The following is a 19,113-nucleotide window of genomic DNA, read 5'->3' as shown; positions in this document are numbered from 1 at the left end:
GGTTTTCAGCAGAAAACATTTACAACAATTATCTGCATTCAAACTACCGGACGTGTGTACCACCGGGATACATCGGTACAGATCGGAGAATATGGAGGAAACGTTATTACAGACGCAATACTCGGCACACTACGTGAGCTTCGCCTGCAAGGAGACCAGCGGTCTCGCTCAATGCCGCTAACCGGCTAGGTGGAAAGCTAACACTAGCTGTCCACCTGTCCCAGCCATCCTGCTTGCAAGTGTCTGCTCATTAAACAACAAGCTGGACTACATCCTCCTTCAACGAAACTCCTGCTGTGTTTTTGTTGTTGTGGAAACATGCCTGAACAACAGTGTACCGGAACCGGGACTATCCAGCTACCAGACTGCTCTCGCCGGCCCGTGGAGGTGGGCTGTGTTAAACGGACTGGTGTAGAAATAAAATCCAACTAGCTACTGCTAACTGCTGGTGGAGCTTGTGACTGTTAAATGCCGACCATTCGACATTCCAGCGCCACGGCTGTGTTTATACTCTGTGTTTAGCTACACCAATGCGTGCGAGTATCTAGCTGAACTTTACGGATCCTGCTTGCAAGTGTCGCCGCCCATTTAGACCACAAACTGGACTACATCCAACTTCAACGACACTCCAAACGCGGAGTTCAGAGACTGCCGTGTTTTTGTTGTTGTGGAAACCTGCCTGAATAGTGTACCGGACTGTCCAGCTACCAGGCCTGCTAGCCCTCCGAGCTAGAGATGCTCTGTCGCCAGGTAAAAGAGGTGGGCTGTGTTAACACCGAAAGTGGCGCGAAATGTGGTGATTTGTATCCATTTAACTGCTAACTGCTGGTGGAGTTTGTGACTGTTAAATGCCGACCATTCTACATTACACACTAATTCACGGCTGTGTTTATGCTCGGTGTTTACAGCCCACCAAGCGCTAATGCTAGTATACGTTAGCTGAACTTTACGGAGCCTATAAAGTGTGTGTACTAAATGTAGCCTGTTTCGTATGGCTCGTTTTATATAATGTCGTTTTTATATATGTTAAATGTGTAACACCACTTGAGTCAACGCGAAACGTTGTTTCGTGTATATGGTTGAAATGACAATAAAACACGCTTGAGTTGAGTTGAATGCCTCTGTCGGTCTGTCAAGCGGTAGGCGTGGCTTGGGAGTGGACTCAAAGCAACGAAGCAGGTGCATTCTGGGATTTGGTGTTTTTCATCCATATAAGACCAAAACACATTTTCTGGCTTTTCTCGGCCTAGAAGGCACCAATTTCAATTTTTTTTTCACATTTCTACTACATAAGTGACACAATTTAAAGATATATTCAGCTTTCCAGCGGTGAAATATTCCTTTAAGCATTGGACAATATTGGTATATCGGATATCGGTACAAAATCAATGTCAAGCATCCCTACAAATAACCCCATACGGTTATCCACATCCCATAGATGCCTGTCCCAATGGTCTATTTAATCAAATAAAACTCCGGGATCCTATTCGAAGTTTTACGGTACTTCATTTTTGAAGATGAGGCCAAATAGCTCACAGACAGCTAGTACCTTTATGGACATGAATATGATGCATTTATTACCTCTTAGGAAATTGTAATTCAATATTTGTTAGAAAAGGACTTGCAGGAGGCCTCATCATCAATCTGTCTTCCACTTCTGTGTTGTTAGATGTCCTTGGACCAAGGAGTAGCATGTGTTTCTATCAAGGTGTAGCTCATACACCAATAATGACTGATGTGTTGGCTGTAAAAGGTACAGTAGATCTGTTTGAGAAAAAAATGAGGGAAAAACACTTGTTTTGTATCTAATCAATTATTAATGATTAATAGATTGTTGGCATTTTAACTTTTGGTAAAGGAAAACACACATACAGCCCTAGTCTGGAGAAATGACGGTGGTTAAAAGTAACTAATACTCTGAGTAGTTTTTTTGTTGTTGTTATTTTTACAAATTGTACTTTTACTTGAGTATTTCTCTAACACCAGTACTTTTACTTGTAACAGAGTAATATTTTAGCAATGTAACAGTACTTGTACTTGAGTACAGATTTCCAGTACTCTTTCCGCCTGTTATGCACACAACACCTAATTAGGCTCATTCATAATGAAGCCAGCGTAACAGTTAACGTTTCTTAATTCTCTCAATTTACGAATTTTACTGTATTTAATTGTTATTTGGTCAGGCAGTTCTTAGGACATCTATAAGGGGCCTGTATGCAAAGGCCTTGTTTCGCGCTCAAAACGTTAGCAGTCCATTCGGAAAGCACTGCTGCTAGCTGTGACTTCAAGGAGAACTTCTATCAGACATTCACAAATTGAGGTAAGTTGAAATATTATTTTGCCATAAAAATAACACTGCAGATTGTACAGTGGTCTGTATTTTTGGTTTGTGCTGTTTAATCTGATGTAGAATCTAACCAAAAGGAAAAACAGCGGGAGAGGTTGGACAATAATTAATATATCACGATACACGGAGCTCTGAAGCAGACCTGTGCGTCGCTTAGTGTTCGCTCTCTCTGGATAAAAACGAGCAGCAGCACAGACACCAGGGGCATCGGACCGAGGGTAAAACCAATACTGATTACCAGGGCCCAAGGGGAGAGAGGGTCCTTGAAAAGTCTGAAATATATTTTATTTTACCTGGATATTTTTATTTCCTAATAACATTTCATAATGCATATCAGATGAAATGTAGTGTTAGTGTATTGGCAGAATAACTTCGTTGATTGACTGACTATTTTGTATACAAAAAGGTCTCACCCTTGCTAGTGTGCCAAATGGTTTAGTCCACCTGCATGCATTACGTTAGCTAGTTCAGTTGAGCGTCTGGTGGAGCGCAAACTTCTGCTGTAGAAATGTCTTTTCTCAAAGAAAGCCAAATCATGCTACCGAAAAGAAAGGAAAGACAGGAGGAGGAGAGAAAACAGAATGAGGGGAAACAATTGGTAACTGACTTCTTTTCAAAGAAAGGTGAGCAATAACTAGAAAACGAAATCCATGGTGCTTGTCAGGGACCAAGCAGTTAGGCATGAGGAGTCGCAAGGAGATTTAAAAAAAGGGGTTTTTATTTTACCCACAAAAAATTCTGACAACAAATAAAGATAAAGTTTGGGCCCTTAAAAGAGGTTAAACAAACAAACTGAACTTAAGCTCTGAACATAACAAACTCAAAAATACAACTGACCTCCTATACAAGAAACAAAGGGGACTTATATACTGGGTGATCAGACCAGGTTTGACACCCAGGGGGAGACTAACAATAACACTAATATGTAAATTACAAATAACAAAAGAAAACAACTAAACACTTACTCCAACAGAAATGTAATCTTAATTAACATTAACTGAATAAATGTACTAAAGACAATACAAATCAAAACTCAAATATCTTGAGGACAAATAAAGCTAACTCCCCCCTGACATGACAAGTAGTGGTAGAGTCCAATTTAGCCACCACCCCTATAAAGCTGCTGTAGTTCCAGACGCCACCCCTTTGTCCCTGCAGCCTGCATGCCTCACTCCAGGGTGTGGAATCCGCAACACTGGTAAGCTCAAAGAAAACAGTTATATTAGAAAACCAATCCAAAACTAATAAAGTATATATGTAAACCAAATCCAGTGCCCTGTAAGTTATTTAAAACTAAATAAATGTTTACAACAAAATATATAATGTGTCTGAAAAGATATAGAAACCAATCTTAAGGAAAACAGCATGAACTAAGATAAATGTGAGTGTATGAGGTTACCGCCTTTAAGATGGCTGCGTTGCCACGGCTGTGGCCATCACAGTGCTAAACTGCTTGAATATCTCCGTGACTGTTAGCGCTAAAAAACAGACTGACACAACCCATTGAAAGAGCAGAACATGCACTTGTTGGAGCAAAAAAGAACCTTGCTAAATTGACTTATGCTCCTTTGTTTTTAGGTGCACTGAAGAGTAATGCAATGACTCAAAATGTGAACCGCAAAGAAGTGGAAATGGCGCTGTTGAAGTGGTTTACCGGCACACGTGACCGTGGAGGGGAGAGGGCTGCAAGAGCCCAAAGAGAAAAAGGAGCGTCCACCACACAGATGCCATGAGTGTATTTTGTATTAATGTATTTTTTGGAGAGGTGTTTTTTTTTCAGAGATTTTTAAAAAAAACATATTTTTGATTTATTTACCGGTATGTTGTGACATTTAAATTGTTTTTTAAAAATTGTTTGTTGTTCGATGTAACAATTTTGTATTAATGTATTTTTTTGGAGAGATGTTTTTTTTCAGAGATTTTTTAAAAATATATTTTTGATTTGTTTACCGGTATGTTGTGACATTTAAATAGTTTTTTAAAGATCATTTTGGTTGTTCAATTTAACAATATATTTCTTGCAGTTCAAAGCGTCAAGTGTCTTTTATTTATCTTGGACTTATATTCATTCTTTGTTTTTCTTAGATTGCTTCCTTAAACCATTTGGCATGGTTGGGCTTAGATAGGCCTTGCATGAATTGCCCAGTTAGGACCCACATAAGATCCTTACAGAGCCCACTTTAAGCCCATCTGGGCATCCACGGCTGGATCCTGGGTGCAAACACACTTTAAACCCCTTTGGGCAGGTGGGGCCCAAATGGGTCTGACATGAATTACCCAGTTAGGACCCACATAAGACCCTTACAGGTCCCACTTAAAACCCATCTGGGCATCCACGGCTGGCCCCCGTGTGGATCCCGGGTGCAAGCCCATTTTAAACGCCCTTTAGGCAGGTGGGGCCCAAATGGGTCTGTCATGAATTACCCAGTTAGGACCCACATAAGACCCTTACAGAGCCCATTTGAAGCCCATCTGGGTAGCCATGGTTGGATCCCAGGTGCAAGCCCACTTTAGACCCATTTGGGCAGGTGGGTCCCAAATGGGTCTGACATGAAGTGTCCAATTAAGACCCATGCAGTACCCTTACAGGTCCCACTTTTAGTATGTCTGGGCTTCCACAGCTTGCCCCAATGTGGATCCCGGGTGCAAGCCCATAATGGGGCCCACATTTGCCGCCCATGAAGCCCTCATCTGGGCCCCACATGTCATTGCTGGCTGGGTATCTTGTGCTAAATGTGACCAAAACTGAGGAGATGGTGTTTGACCCAAAGGCCATAGGTGACACCAGGCCTGTAGTGATCAACCACTTACCTATTACCCAGATTAGCTCTTACAAGTACCTTGGTGTATATATCGATAATGCACTTAGCTGGAAGGACCACGTGAACATCTTTGTTCCAGACTTCAACAGAGGATGCATTTTCTACGAAGACTTGTGTCTGGAGTGTATGGAGTCGAACAAAAGATTATGTTGTTTTATCATGCAATACTAGAGAGTATTTTAAGATATGGTATCACAGCCTGGTATGGTAACCTGACAGTACAGTCCAAATCACAGATCGCCCGTCAGGTACAGACAGCTGTGAAGATTATGGGGGTCAAAAACCATCTGTCCCCCCAGACAATTTATGAGCAGTCGGTTATCAGACAGGCACAAAAAAATGGTTTCCGACCTGACTCACATACTTCACGCAGAATTTCAGCTTTTACCATCTGGTAGAAGATTCAGGATTCCTAGATGCAGGCTAAACCGATATAAACACTCATTTGTGCCTATGTCCATTAAGCTTCTTAACACTAACATGTAGACTGGTTGGGTTGTGTCCTATGTTGTCGTGCGATAAGTAGTGTACCATACGGGCTAGTGTTAATTTCGTCAGACGAGACGAGACTAAATATGTTCGTCAACAACCTTTTTTTCCATGACTAAGACGAGACGATGATGAGACTGCGCCAATGTCCAAAAACGCTGACTAAGACTAAATTAACATGCATTATTGTTGAAAAAAGACGAGACAAAAATGTTTTGCATAAAATAAAAACTAAGATAAAATCTCTCTTAATTTTCGTCTACAATCGTCTCTACTTTTTCATCATGAGATAGAATATTCAGCTGTTACCGAGACCCGGCGCTATGGCACCGACAGGTGCCCTAACGACCGTTATCTACCGGACCGAATAGCAACGCAGATTTCGGTGCCACTTAAATGCCTGCGCTTCTCTCTGATGCGCCTAAACAGACGTTAGAGTCAACCGAAACATCGCTGCACGGGGCGCTAGTTAACACTACACTTGGCAGCAGGTAATGTTAGCATACCGTTAGCTAGCAGTTGGAGTAAACACGGTTACAATCATTGACATATATAAAAGGGTTACAATGCTGACAGCTAAACGGTGTAAAGGTTTGTCTCTATTTCACTGTGTAGGATTCCAACACGAGACGTACGACAGTCTGCAGCTGCCGTTGTCTGAAAAACAACACATATGTTGCGTTCACTTAAAATACGCCTCGCCAGTTTCGTGCTGCATTTATTTTATTGTAAAATATCCATTTCCCATGCAGTGGTTGTTTTTGTCATTTACTGGTGAAATAAGGAAGAGGCTCAATATTTATAAAACTTTATATCATTTATTTATTTTTATAACTATTTGACCGAAATGGTTATCAGAAATAATTTATTTAAAAAAAGACTAAAATGTTTTGACTAAAACTTGACTAAAATGGCGAGACTTTTAGTCGACTAAAACTTGACTAAGATACCTTGAGTTCTCTTTTGACTAAAACTAGACTAAAATGACGAGACTTTTAGTCGACTAAAACTTGACTAACAAAAATTTTTGGCACAAGACTAAGACTAAGACTAAATTAAAAATAGGTGACAAAATTAACACTAATACGGGCTATGTGGAAATGTGTCATATGTGCAATATGTGGGCTATTGGGGTGTCCTCTGTCATTTGTGCAATACATAGGCTATTGAGGTTGTGCAATATGTTATTTGCGCAATACGTAGGCTATTGGGGTTGTGCAATATGTTAGTTGTGCAATACGTAGGCTATTGGGGCTGTGCAATATGTTAGTTGTGCAATACGTAGGCTATTGGGATTGTGCAATATGTTAGTTGTGCAATACGTAGGCTCTTTGGGTTTGTGCATCATGTCATTGTGCAATACGTTAGGCTATTTGGGGATTGTGCAATAGGTTAGTTGCGCAATACGTAGGCTATTCGGTTGGGCGTTATGTCATTTGTCCAATACGTAGTCTATCGAGGTTGGGCATTGTCAGTGCATTGTGGAATTTGTGCGATATGTAGGCTATTGGGGTTGGGCAATTTGTCAGCTGTGCAATATTGTATTATTGTAATATTGTACTGTGCAAGGGCTGTGTCCCACTTATTGCGGAGAATACAGCCGATGGGTTGTTTAATGGGAAGTGCCAATGAAAGGAGTAGTTAATATGCTCATTATATGTAAATGGAAGCATGTTTGTATTGCAAGAGAGTATGTGTTGAGAGTATGTGTTTGTTGTCTTTTCTGTATTTTTTTTATTTCTCTATATTTGGTGTTGCCTTTTTTGTATTGTGTGTTGTCTTGTGACGCTGCAGAATGGACAGAGTCCAAAACAAATTTCTCTTCGGGGACAATAAAGTATATCTTGTCTTATCTCTGAAAATGGGAAAATATCAACAAGCCGCCTAGTTGACTCGGCGGCTCCTCCTCATTTGGCTCTAGTCTCTCTCTTTGTCACGCCCCAACATTTGCATAGGCTACACAACTGACCTGAGATCAGTTAGTCTTCTGACTCTAGGTCGGGCAGATCTCAGAAATTGTATACATTGTTCATCTGCCATTTTACCATTAAATTCACTTCTGAGACTTTTTTATGTGAGAAATCAACTATGTAGAGGTCAAATATGGGCCGTTTTACAAAAATTGATGTCTAATTGCAAATTTTGTCCGACTGTGTGTCGGAGTTCAGTGGCCGGTGCTGCCTGTGTAGCTGCCTCGCTGCCTGGCCTGCCTTCCATCACAGACCCCGGCCTGCTGTGAGATAGATTGAGCTCCGTCAAGACTGGCAGCCCACGGCACTCCATACCCGCGCAAAGTCACCATTTTGTGGGTTAATGGACTACCAAACGCCGCTGCCTGGACAGCAGCTCTTCCTGCTAAATGCCCTGTGTGTGCGGTCAGCGAGCTTGTTACGCCAGCAATCTCTTACCACAGGTTCCAGTTAATCTAATGTGTGTAATTATAATGTGTTGAGTTATTTAAACAAACGATTGGTGAAATAAACGCCTCTTGTCCGCGAGTCTCATTGATAGAGCCTGCGGCTGGATGGAGCTAGCTCTATCAATGAGAGCTAGCTAGCCTCCTCTTAGAATTCCTCTGAAATTCACAAAAAATTATAAAATTGAAATCGAACACCATTGTAAGCTTTATAAGACCTTGGGGTAGAGGTTATACAAGTGGCGTGACGAAATTCAAACTGTAAATTTACTCGAATTACGCCGAAAATTAAGCTAACTATCCGTGATTTGTAGCTACACATAGCTAGGATTGAAGGGACAGTCGCACCTAACGAAACCCTTACAGTTCACAAATATTCATCAACTAACTAGCCGCAATCTGTACACATAGGATTGAAGGGACAGTCGCAGCTAACGAAACCCCTAGCTAGTGTTCAAAAAAATTCATTAAATTGAAATCTGACACCATTGTTAGCTATGTAAGACCTTGGGATATCTGTGATATAAGTGCCATGACGAAATTCAAACTGTAAATATAGCTACTATAGTTATGCCAAAAGTGTAGCTAGCTAGCAGCAATCTTTTCCCATTGTATTGAATAGGACATATAGCTAGCTAGCTGCAAACAAAACGCCTGACGTTCATAAAAATGCCTTACATTGAAAATGGACACAACGTTAGCTTTGTAAGACCTTGGGGTAGCTGTGATATAAGTGCCGTGACGAAATTCAAACTGTAAATATATTATAGTTATGCCGGCAGGCGGCCGCAGAGCCCCGTAGAGCAGTAATCCACAAAGGGTGACTTTGCCCTGGGTATGGAGCCCAGCTTTCTCGTCAGACTGTGTGGAGCTCCTAAAGTCCGACACGTCTTACCAAATTTGCAATTAGCCATCAATTTTTGTAAAACAGACAATATTTGAGCTTTATATAGTTGATTTCTTGCATAAAAAAAGTGTTTGGAATATAAGATTCTGTCGCTTCTCTAATGTGTTTGTGTGTATGGGGGATTCGCTCAACCAATCAGCGCGCGTCTCTAATGTGTGTATGGGGGATTCGCTCAACCAATCAGCGCGCGTCTCTAATGTGTGTGTATGGGGGATTCGCTCAACTAATCAACGCGCAGCTCATCTAAATATTCATGAGCATACCATATTTGGAAGAAAAGCTCTTGTTACAAATAGGGCCAAAACACAGGGATGCATAAGGGCCAATAAAATATCAACCAGGCCATTTTCAGCCCAACCAATGTTACATACCCCATTAGGAGACCATAAGGAACAGTATGAAATACCCTATATAATCATTCTATCACCCCTTTAAACTCACCAAAGCACAGACTACTTCCAAGTTGTCCCCCAACCCAATCTTTCCCCAACACACCCTCAATGAGTCAACAAGGCATTTTGAGCCAATTACACCCTGACACTTGGCAGGGACTAGGTCTCCCTCCTGATGGAACCCATGTGTGATGTAATTGAAACCAGTGATTTAGAAACCCTAAGCTCTGGTGGAGAGGATCTTAAACACGTCCTGCAATTATGCCACTGCTCTTGGCCTCTCACTCTGACATCATACCAGTCTTTCAAAGATGCAAGGAAAACATGGGTGGTTATTTGATAGAAGTTTATGGCTGTATCCAAGGGGACGACAAACTGTTTCTTTCTTGTTGGTTTTAAAATAAGAACATTTCTGTGGCTTTAAATCATGTGTTAAGAACCGTAGAAATTGATTATTCCTGATTAATTTAATGCCCTTCTTCTTTTATAGCAAGGGTTTGGAAACATTGATGGTGAACACTGGCTAGGCCTAGAAAACATCTATTGGCTGACCAACCAGGGCACCTACAAGCTGCTAGTGACTCTGGAAGACTGGACCGGACGCAAGACCTTTGCAGAGTACGCCAGCTTCCGTATTGAGTCTGAGGCTGACTTCTACAGGCTGCGAGTGGGCAGATACCATGGCAACGCTGGAGACTCTCTTACCTGGCACAACAGCAAGCAGTTTACCACACTGGACAAAGACCATGACGTCTATGCAGGTGAGTGGAATGCAGTGCAAGAGAAGGCCATTATAACCATTGGTGGGCTTTCACTTGCAAAAACATATTAGTATCTGATTCAATACATCTTCACAGAAGTTCCAGCCACATACTATAAATGTAATGTAAATGGACAGCATTTATATAGCACTTTTCTAGTCTTAACGACCATTCAAAGCGAAACAAGACCGAAGACGAGACCAAAAAAATAGTAAAAGCATTTTCCACCAAACAAAGGGATCAGGCTGCAGCAGTCACCTTCATCATCCATGGTGAGCCGGTTGAACTTGTTGAGTACAAATATCTGGGGTCAGTTTTCGACAACCAGCTATTCTACACCAACACAGAGGAGATCCTAAGGAAGTGCCAGCACAGAGGCAGTATCTGTTGAGAAAGCTCAACTCATTCAGTGTCAGTACTAGGGTTGGACGATATTGACAAAATGTGATATTACTGTTATTTATATATATATATATATATATATATATATATATATATATATATATATATATATATATATATATACAGTGCCTTGCGAAAGTATTCGCCTTTATGAACTTTTTCGACCTTTTGCCACATTTCAGGCCTCAAACATAAAGATATAAAACTGTAATTTTTTGTGAAGAATCAACAACAAGTGGGACACAATCATGAAGTGGAACGGAATTTATTGGATATTTCAAACCTTTTAAACAAATAAAAAACTGAAATATTGGGTGCAAAATTATTCAGCCCCCTTAAGTTAATACTTTGTAGCCGCCACCTTTTGCTGCGATTACAGCTGTAAGTTCGCTTGGGGTATGTCTCTATCAGTTTTGCACATCGAGACTGACATTTTTGCCCATTCCTCCTTGCAAAACAGCTCGAGCTCAGTGAGGTTGGATGGAGAGCGTTTGTGAACAGCAGTTTTCAGTTCTTTCCACAGATTCTCGATTGGATTCAGGTCTGGACTTTGACTTGGCCATTCTAACACCTGGATATGTTTATTTGTGAACCATTCCATTGTAGATTTTGCTTTATGTTTTGGATCATTGTCTTGTTGGAAGACAAATCTCCGTCCCAGTCTCAGGTCTTTTGCAGACTCCATCAGGTTTTCTTCCAGAATGGTCCTGTATTTGGCTTCATCCATCTTCCCATCAATTTTAACCATCTTCCCTGTCTCCTGCTGAAGAAAAGCAGGCCCAAACCATGATGCTGCCACCACCATGTTTGACAGTGGGGATGGTGTGTTCAGGGTGATGAGCTGTGTTGCTTTTACGCCAAACATAACGTTTTGCATTGTTGCCAAAAAGTTCGATTTTGGTTTCATCTGACCAGAGCACCTTCTTCCACATGTTTGGTGTGTCTCCCAGGTGGCTTTTGGCAAACTTTAAACAACACTTTTCATGGATATCTTTAAGAAATGGCTTTCTTCTTGCCACTCTTCCATAAAGGCCAGATTTGTGCAGTATACGACTGATTGTTGTCCTATGGACAGAGTCTCCCACCTCAGCTGTAGATCTCTGCAGTTCATCCAGAGTGATCATGGGCCTCTTGGCTGCATCTCTGATCAGTCTTCTCATTGTATGAGCTGAAAGTTTAGAGGGACGGCCGGGTGTTCGTAGATTTGTAGTGGTCTGATACTCCTTCCATTTCAATATTATCGCTTGCACAGTGCTCCTTGGGATGTTTAAAGCTTGGGAAATCTTTTTGTATCCAAATCCGGCTTTAAACTTCTCCACAACAGTATCTCGGACCTGCCTGGTGTGTTCCTTGTTCTTCATGATGCTCTCTGCGCTTTACACGGACCTCTGAGACTATCACAGAGCAGGTGCATTTATCACGGAGACTTGATTACACACAGCTGGATTCTATTTATCATCATTAGTCATTTAGGTCAACATTGGATCATTCAGAGATCCTCACTGAACTTCTGGAGAGAGTTTGCTGCACTGAAAGTAAAAGGGGCTGAATAATTTTGCCGCCCACTTTTTCAGTTTTTATTTGTTAAAAAAGTTTGAAATAGCCAATGAATTTCGTTCCACTTCATAATTGGGACCCACTTGTTGTTGATTCTTCACAAAAATTACAGTTTTATATCTTTACGTTTGAGGCCTGAAATGTGGCAAAGGTCGAAACGTTCAAGGGGCCGAATACTTTCGCAAGGCACTGTATATATATATATATATATATATATATATATATATATATATATATATATATATAAATGTCGATATTTTTAAACATGTAAAATTACAAAAGTTACGGAAAAACGCATCAAAATAGATACCTAACAAATTAAACAAGTTGTCTTACAGGTTTATTTCAACTGACTGTCATATTAGACTGGTCCAACATAAATATATAACTAAGGACCATGTCTACAGAACAGGACATGTTGTACTGGTTGGACAATATAAAATATATAAATAAAGAGAACAGGACTTTTCTTTCTCTTCTCTGATTCGTTCCGTTTTGTTGTCTCTATCTATTTCTTCACTCACACGGTCACTCTGTTGAAATATGCACACATGTGGTACGCTCCATAGGGTTTGTCACATAGTGGACCTGTTGAAGATCTCTGCTCTACATAAAAAATATATGCAGGAAATGATGTAGAACATTTATACAAATAAAAATGTAACCTACTTAAATAGTGTAACATAAACAGGTTTGTGCAAGTTGTGCTTTAGTGCAGAATTGTGATGTGTGAGGTATTGAGTGTTATCTCACACTCAGCGTTTGAACAGTTTTATGTTTTTTAACCCTAACCCTAGTAATGATACTTTTCAGATTCCCGTTATATTTATATGGCCATGGAAAGATGCGTACACAGTGTTATTTATCAACTAATTCTGGTTGTCAATGGACATCCAGATTATAGCCAGCGTTAACGTCTATTTTTAGTTCTGTCTGTTAGTGGACGTCTAGATTATGGCCTGACAGGACATCATTTCCCAGTGTCACTGATCAACTAATTCTGGCTGTCAATGGACGTTCAGATCATGGCCTGGACGGACGGACGGGATTATCAACCCGTTTTGTACGTCCACAGACGTCACTTGCTCAGTGGGTTCCCTTTCATATCCTGGTTTAAATATATTTAAAGTGCAAAGGTGCAATAAGAGTAGAGCAGCAGCAACACATTCTTCAGTTCAGTTTTATATTAAAATTGATTGTCCATCACACAACAGTGTGAGTGTTAAAAAAAAAAAAACGGGATGGTTGGGAGTTGAGGGGCTTCACAGCCCTGGGAACAAAGGTTGCCCTTCTCCTCTGGGTTCTGCATCCTGGGCAGGGAACAGAGCATGAAAGGGGTCCTGCAGGATTTGGCCTGCTGGTCTGAAAGTGAAAGTGAAAAGGGGACGGACAGGGACTCCCACAATCCTGGAGCAAACTTTGACTACACTTTGCAGCCGGTTTCTGTTCTGAAGGCGGATTGAGTGAAACCAGGATATGAAAGGGAACCCACTGAGCAAGTGACGTCTGTGGACGTACAAAACGGGTTGATAATCCCGTCCGTCCGTCCAGGCCATGATCTGAACGTCCATTGACAGCCAGAATTAGTTGATCAGTGACACTGGGAAATGATGTCCTGTCAGGCCATAATCTAGACGTCCACTAACAGACAGAACTAAAAATAGACGTTACACGGCTACATAATCTGAATGTCCATTGACAACCAGAATTAGTTGATAAATAACACTGTGTACGCATCTTTCCATGGCCATATAAATATAGGGTTAAAAAACATAAAACTGTTCAAACGCTGAGTGTGAGATAACACTCAATACCTCACACATCACAATTCTGCACTAAAGCACAACTTGCACAAACCTGTTTATGTTACACTATTTAAGTAGGTTACATTTTTATTTGTATAAATGTTCTACATCATTTCCTGCATATATTTTTTATGTAGAGCAGAGATCTCAATCCGCCTTCAGAACAGAAACCGGCTGCAAAGTGTAGTCAAAGTTTGCTCCAGGATTGTGGGAGTCCCTGTCCGTCCCCTTTTCACTTTCACTTTCAGACCAGCAGGCCAAATCCTGCAGGACCCCTGTCATGCTCTGTTCCCTGCCCAGGATGCAGAACCCAGAGGAGAAGGGCAACCTTTGTTCCCAGGGCTGTGAAGCCCCTCAACTCCCAACCATCCCGTTTTTTTTTTTTTAACACTCACACTGTTGTGTGATGGACAATCAATTTTAATATAAAACTGAACTGAAGAATGTGTTGCTGCTGCTCTACTATTATTGCACCTTTGCACTTTAAATATATTTATTATGATTTATGGCATTGTGTGTATTTATTATAATTTTACTTGAATACAAGGTGCCAACTGCTCATCAGATAAACATTCACACACTTTGACATGCAGACTGCAAGGCCATAGACCAAACCACTGACCGCTCTACCACTTGAGCCACAGCCTCCCATAGAGTATATGCCACTTTTCTCATTGGGAAAGTGAAACATAACTGGCTGTATTCAGTGTTGAGTTATGATCCGTGATGAACACAACACTGCCCTGTAATAGACTTGAGGCTATGGGTATACAATCTAGGGCACTTCACAGCTTCCAATGTTTGGTAGAGTTAACCCAAAACGGAGATGGGTGGTGGCTTCCGGAATCAGGCTGTACCTGAATAGCAGTAAAGCGGTATTTTACACTATTATGGTTAAACTTTGAAATTCATATGCCTTTTGCAATTCTGTTTTTGAAAATACTCATAGCCTACATATGTTATTGTTGATTGTCCAGAACAAAATGGCTTTTATACTTTTGGAAGATCACAGCAGCAATTAAGCAAGTTGATATCAAATAACAATAAACCAGCGAGCTCAGCCAAATGCAATGTTGCTCATTCAGAACAAGTCCAAACGCCCATGTTCTGCTCCTCCTCTGTAACTGAAGACATGCACACCAAGATGCATTCAGAGTTTAAATTTGGCAAGCAAGCCACCTGAGTAATGTCTGGCAAATTTCAATGATCCAAATGTGTTAGCCATAACTGAACTTGGCGCACGTGGAAGCTTGAAGATACATAACCTCTGCTCCTTGATTTATTTAAATCGAATTGGCTGGACTAAGTTGGCACCTCTGCAAATGCCTCATTATTGTATATCTTGTACTGGCATTTATGATTAAAACGCCTTTCTACTTGAAAGAGTTAAATGTATTTATTTATCCAGAGTGCATGCACAAAAAACTGAAACTGAGCATAGAAATGGAGAGTTCCCTGCCAGTGTTAATGCCTGATTAGAGAAAAGAAAACAGTGGAAGTAGTGAATTTAGCTCTGCAGTGGGGAGTCATAGAAACATTGTGTTAATGAGGTATGGCCAATTGCATGCTTCTTTCCTTTGGCTCGTCAAACATGCATGTGCACCCACAATCATAGAGGTAAGATAGGGCCCGAATACTCATTTTGTTCACATGAACAAGCATAGTTTTTGTCAAAACCTGACCCAAGCCCGAACAATTTCAGCAGTTTTGGACCTAAGCACGATTAAAAAACAAAATTTCAACTGTAAAACATGAAATAAAATAAGTAATCCATGCATGTAAATGTAATAGTTATCCAGAAGATGGCAGTCACACACAGTGGTACACAGCCAATATACTATTCATGACATGACACAGACTTTAAGATCGCAAACCTGACCCAATTCGCACCCAGGGGAAGGTACAAATTACAGCCTGGGTTGGGCCGAGAAGCAAAGCTCTAACACAACCCTAATTTGAAACATTGCAATCGCCACACAACCACCTCCCTACCAAAACACACTAGTAATCAGATAGCCAATCAATTCATAAAGAGGAGAAGAAAAAAGTGGACAACTGCCACATGAACCCATGGTAAACATTTTAACAATAAAACACCACATGTGGCATTCCTGCTTTATTCTTCTGAAACAGTCTTCCCGTGTGTTCCTGTAGATTTGTCCAGCATTTATACAGCAATGACAACTCCAACATGAATAAGAGCATGACTGGCACAAGCATGTACACATTAAAAGGTGCCCTGCCACATGTATTTCATTACTTTGTGGTAATTTCTGAAGTTTTACCATGCACTCTGTAACATTTTTTGTGGAAAAAAATGCCTTGGTTACCTTGTTTCAAGCCATTCTAGCGTGGTATAGAAAGCCTGCAGGAAGACTCAGCTCAATTTGTGCCAGTTCTCATTAATATTCAATGAGCTAACCTGCTTGACTCTGATTGGCTAACAGCTAGCCAATGAGAGCCTGGCTATCAGCATCCTTTACCCAGCGCAACTGGGCAAGCTAATGAATAGTAATGAGCTCAGACAACACCACGTCAGACTGACCAGCTTTTGTAATTGGCCTGATTTCTCTGCTTATTTCTTTTCAGTGGCTAGAGCTGACAGAGGAGGTAGCAGTTAATTTTCACATTCACGACATAACACAAACACATATGGACCTAACATATTTCAAAAAATTCAAGTAAAAACTGTGTAGCAGGGCACCTTTAACTGATGCAGACAGTGCACACACCCAGAGAGGGCGGGCGGGTCACCGCATGGAGCATGCTGAGAGCTTTTCTGTTCTGTAATGAACACATCCAAAAAGGCCAATTATGCAGGTGCAATGATCAAGCCTGACCCTAACCCCTGAACCAGCAAAAGACCAGATGCTAGAATATTAGTTAGTCTGATTTGATTCCTTGTGTCTCCAGGTAACTGTGCCCACTACCAGAAGGGAGGATGGTGGTATAATGCCTGTGCCCATTCCAACCTGAACGGCGTGTGGTACCGTGGTGGGCATTACCGTAGCCGTTACCAGGACGGGGTCTACTGGGCCGAGTTCAGAGGAGGAGCTTATTCTCTGAAAAAAGTGACCATGATGATACGAGCCAATGCAAACACCTTCCATTAACACTTTAGTCATTCAAAACTGAAGCAGGAATCCTTGATTGCATCTTCAGTCTTCACTTCTTTTCCTGTTGGTTTCTTTTGTATTCATAATGTAGCTTCAAATTGCAAAGGCTCATACAGTGATGCAATACGATCCATGCCAAATCTTTTTTTTGTATTCCTCCTAAAGGTATAGGTTTTGCTTACTGTATGTTGTTCGGGGTCATAAAGCGACATCGCAAACACAGAAATACATCAAGTGGCTGTAATATCTTATCCGTGTCTCCTGGTCTGTGTGGCCTTTTGGTGCACATCACAAACTTCAATAAATAATATATAAATAAATAATAAATAATTATATTGGGATCAATTCTACAGGTGATAAATCTACTTATTTATTTTTGATACAATGGTTCTATTAAGATTTCTGTAAATCTATCACATTTCCAAGATAATTTATTTTTAAAGTCTTTGCTTATTAATTCCATCTTATATTTAGAATTGACAATAGTTAGTAAAACAATGGATTGAATGTGAACAAAGTACAAAGTTCAACATGCCAAATAAAGTTCAACAGGTCAACTTTTCTCCAATCTAAATAACAGGACTGTGGAATATACAGCTATCTGTATCACTGAATACACTATGCAGGATTCCTGAACTGAACTCCATATGTTGATTGGAAGGATTCTATAATGCTTGATTGGTCTTTATGGGGAGATAAGTGCCAGACACTGCTCCTTGGAGATGATCTTCCTCACTATATCCTGATCAACCATGGTCTGGTTTGGGTGAATACTCAATTCTGCAGGGTGTCCATAAAAAGTGATATAGGACACCTACTAAAGGAGTTCCGTTGAAACGGACTGTTAACCATTCTAAATGAATGTGCTACGTAGAAGAAAAAGTAAATGTGAATCTGTTATTTCCAACACTGTGTTGTGCTTTAGTGCTTGGTCCTCTGAACACCACAGGATGGTGCTAACACACCAGCTGCAGGAAGTCAGTTACACTCTGAACTGACTTTGTTTCACAGCGAATAACGTTATCTTCCGTCCTGTTCACTGTTCAGGTCGCTACTTCAGGTTGCGGCCGACAGTATACATGGCAGATCATTGTTCCTGAAAGTTTTGATATTGTTTTGGACATGGCTGATTGCTAGCTTGTCTTGTTGTTAAACACACGGTCACATTATATTTACTGGTTGCCAACTGTACACAATGTTACTGACTTAAAATCTTGCTAGCATAGCGTTAGTGTTCTGGCTCCTAGCTGTCTGAGCTGAAGGGTTCTACGAGCTGAGCGGACTATAAATATCTCCCGTTGCTAAGGGTGGCATGTCGTATCTAAGGCTTGTAGGTTTGTATATGGATACTGCAGCTTAATAAGAGGTGCTGTATCCGATACTTTGAGCAGAGCCTGGCAACCTATTTCCAGTCTCTATGCTAAGCTAGGCTTACCACATCCTGACTCAAGCTCTGTAAGTTACCAGCACTGAGGTTACAAGATCCACCTCATCTATTTAATATGGAGATTTTGAAATAGATAACAGCCTTTAAACATATATAGGAATTAACAACTACAATTTGATTGCAGGTTTTCCAGGTACAAGCAGCTCCAGTATACTTAAGCAGTAATTCAGTTATTCCTTCTACCCACCCAAGATCAGTCACTGTATGAGATACAGATACAGTATGTTCCAGGTATTCTGTGTACATATATGCGGTTTTATTAACATTCATTTTTATAGTCTGTATGTTATCAACATTGCAATAAACGATATACAACTCTGCTTGTGTTTCCAGTGATCTCATTTTAAATCAGTTCCACTGTTTGAAATCAAAGTCATTTACCTTTCACTGTACTACAATCAACAGAGACAAGAGAGTAGCCTACCCACAAAACCAATACTGGATAAACAGAGTAAAGCACAAATCAAAGAGTGGCACTGAAAGAGCAGCAGATTTACACTTGCAAGTAATAAATGCACACACGACAGAGTGATTCATTAGTTCTTGAACAATTCAGCCAGCAATATTAACACATTATTATATTGACAACAAGCTGTGCTTCTGATGAATACGGTTCTGAGAGGCTGCATATTGATTCTTATATGAGGTAACT

The 19,113-nt window shown here is 40.7% G+C and overlaps 2 protein-coding genes across 4 annotated transcripts in view; one reads left to right on the top strand and one right to left on the bottom strand.

Moving 5' to 3' along the window:
* LOC120546082 (angiopoietin-related protein 2-like) overlaps positions 1–18,781 on the top strand; it is a 40,576-nt gene extending 21,795 nt beyond the window's left edge. For both annotated transcript variants that reach the window (XM_039780852.1, XM_039780851.1), the window contains exons 4-5: positions 9,864–10,134; positions 16,812–18,781. In XM_039780852.1, the coding sequence (XP_039636786.1) occupies positions 9,864–10,134; positions 16,812–17,011 (471 nt within the window). In that variant the 3' untranslated portion in view covers positions 17,012–18,781. The remainder of the gene's footprint in view (positions 1–9,863; positions 10,135–16,811) is intronic.
* The window catches only part of LOC120546081 (ras-specific guanine nucleotide-releasing factor RalGPS1-like), a 199,585-nt gene that overhangs the window by 96,555 nt on the left and 83,917 nt on the right, over positions 1–19,113 (bottom strand). The gene's annotated exons all lie outside the window — the stretch shown is intronic.

This window comes from Perca fluviatilis, chromosome 17, assembly GCF_010015445.1.
Source record: "Perca fluviatilis chromosome 17, GENO_Pfluv_1.0, whole genome shotgun sequence".
Classification (NCBI taxonomy): domain Eukaryota; kingdom Metazoa; phylum Chordata; class Actinopteri; order Perciformes; family Percidae; genus Perca; species Perca fluviatilis.
Note: the sequence above shows the minus strand (reverse complement) of the source record. Positions and strands in the feature narration are given on the sequence as shown.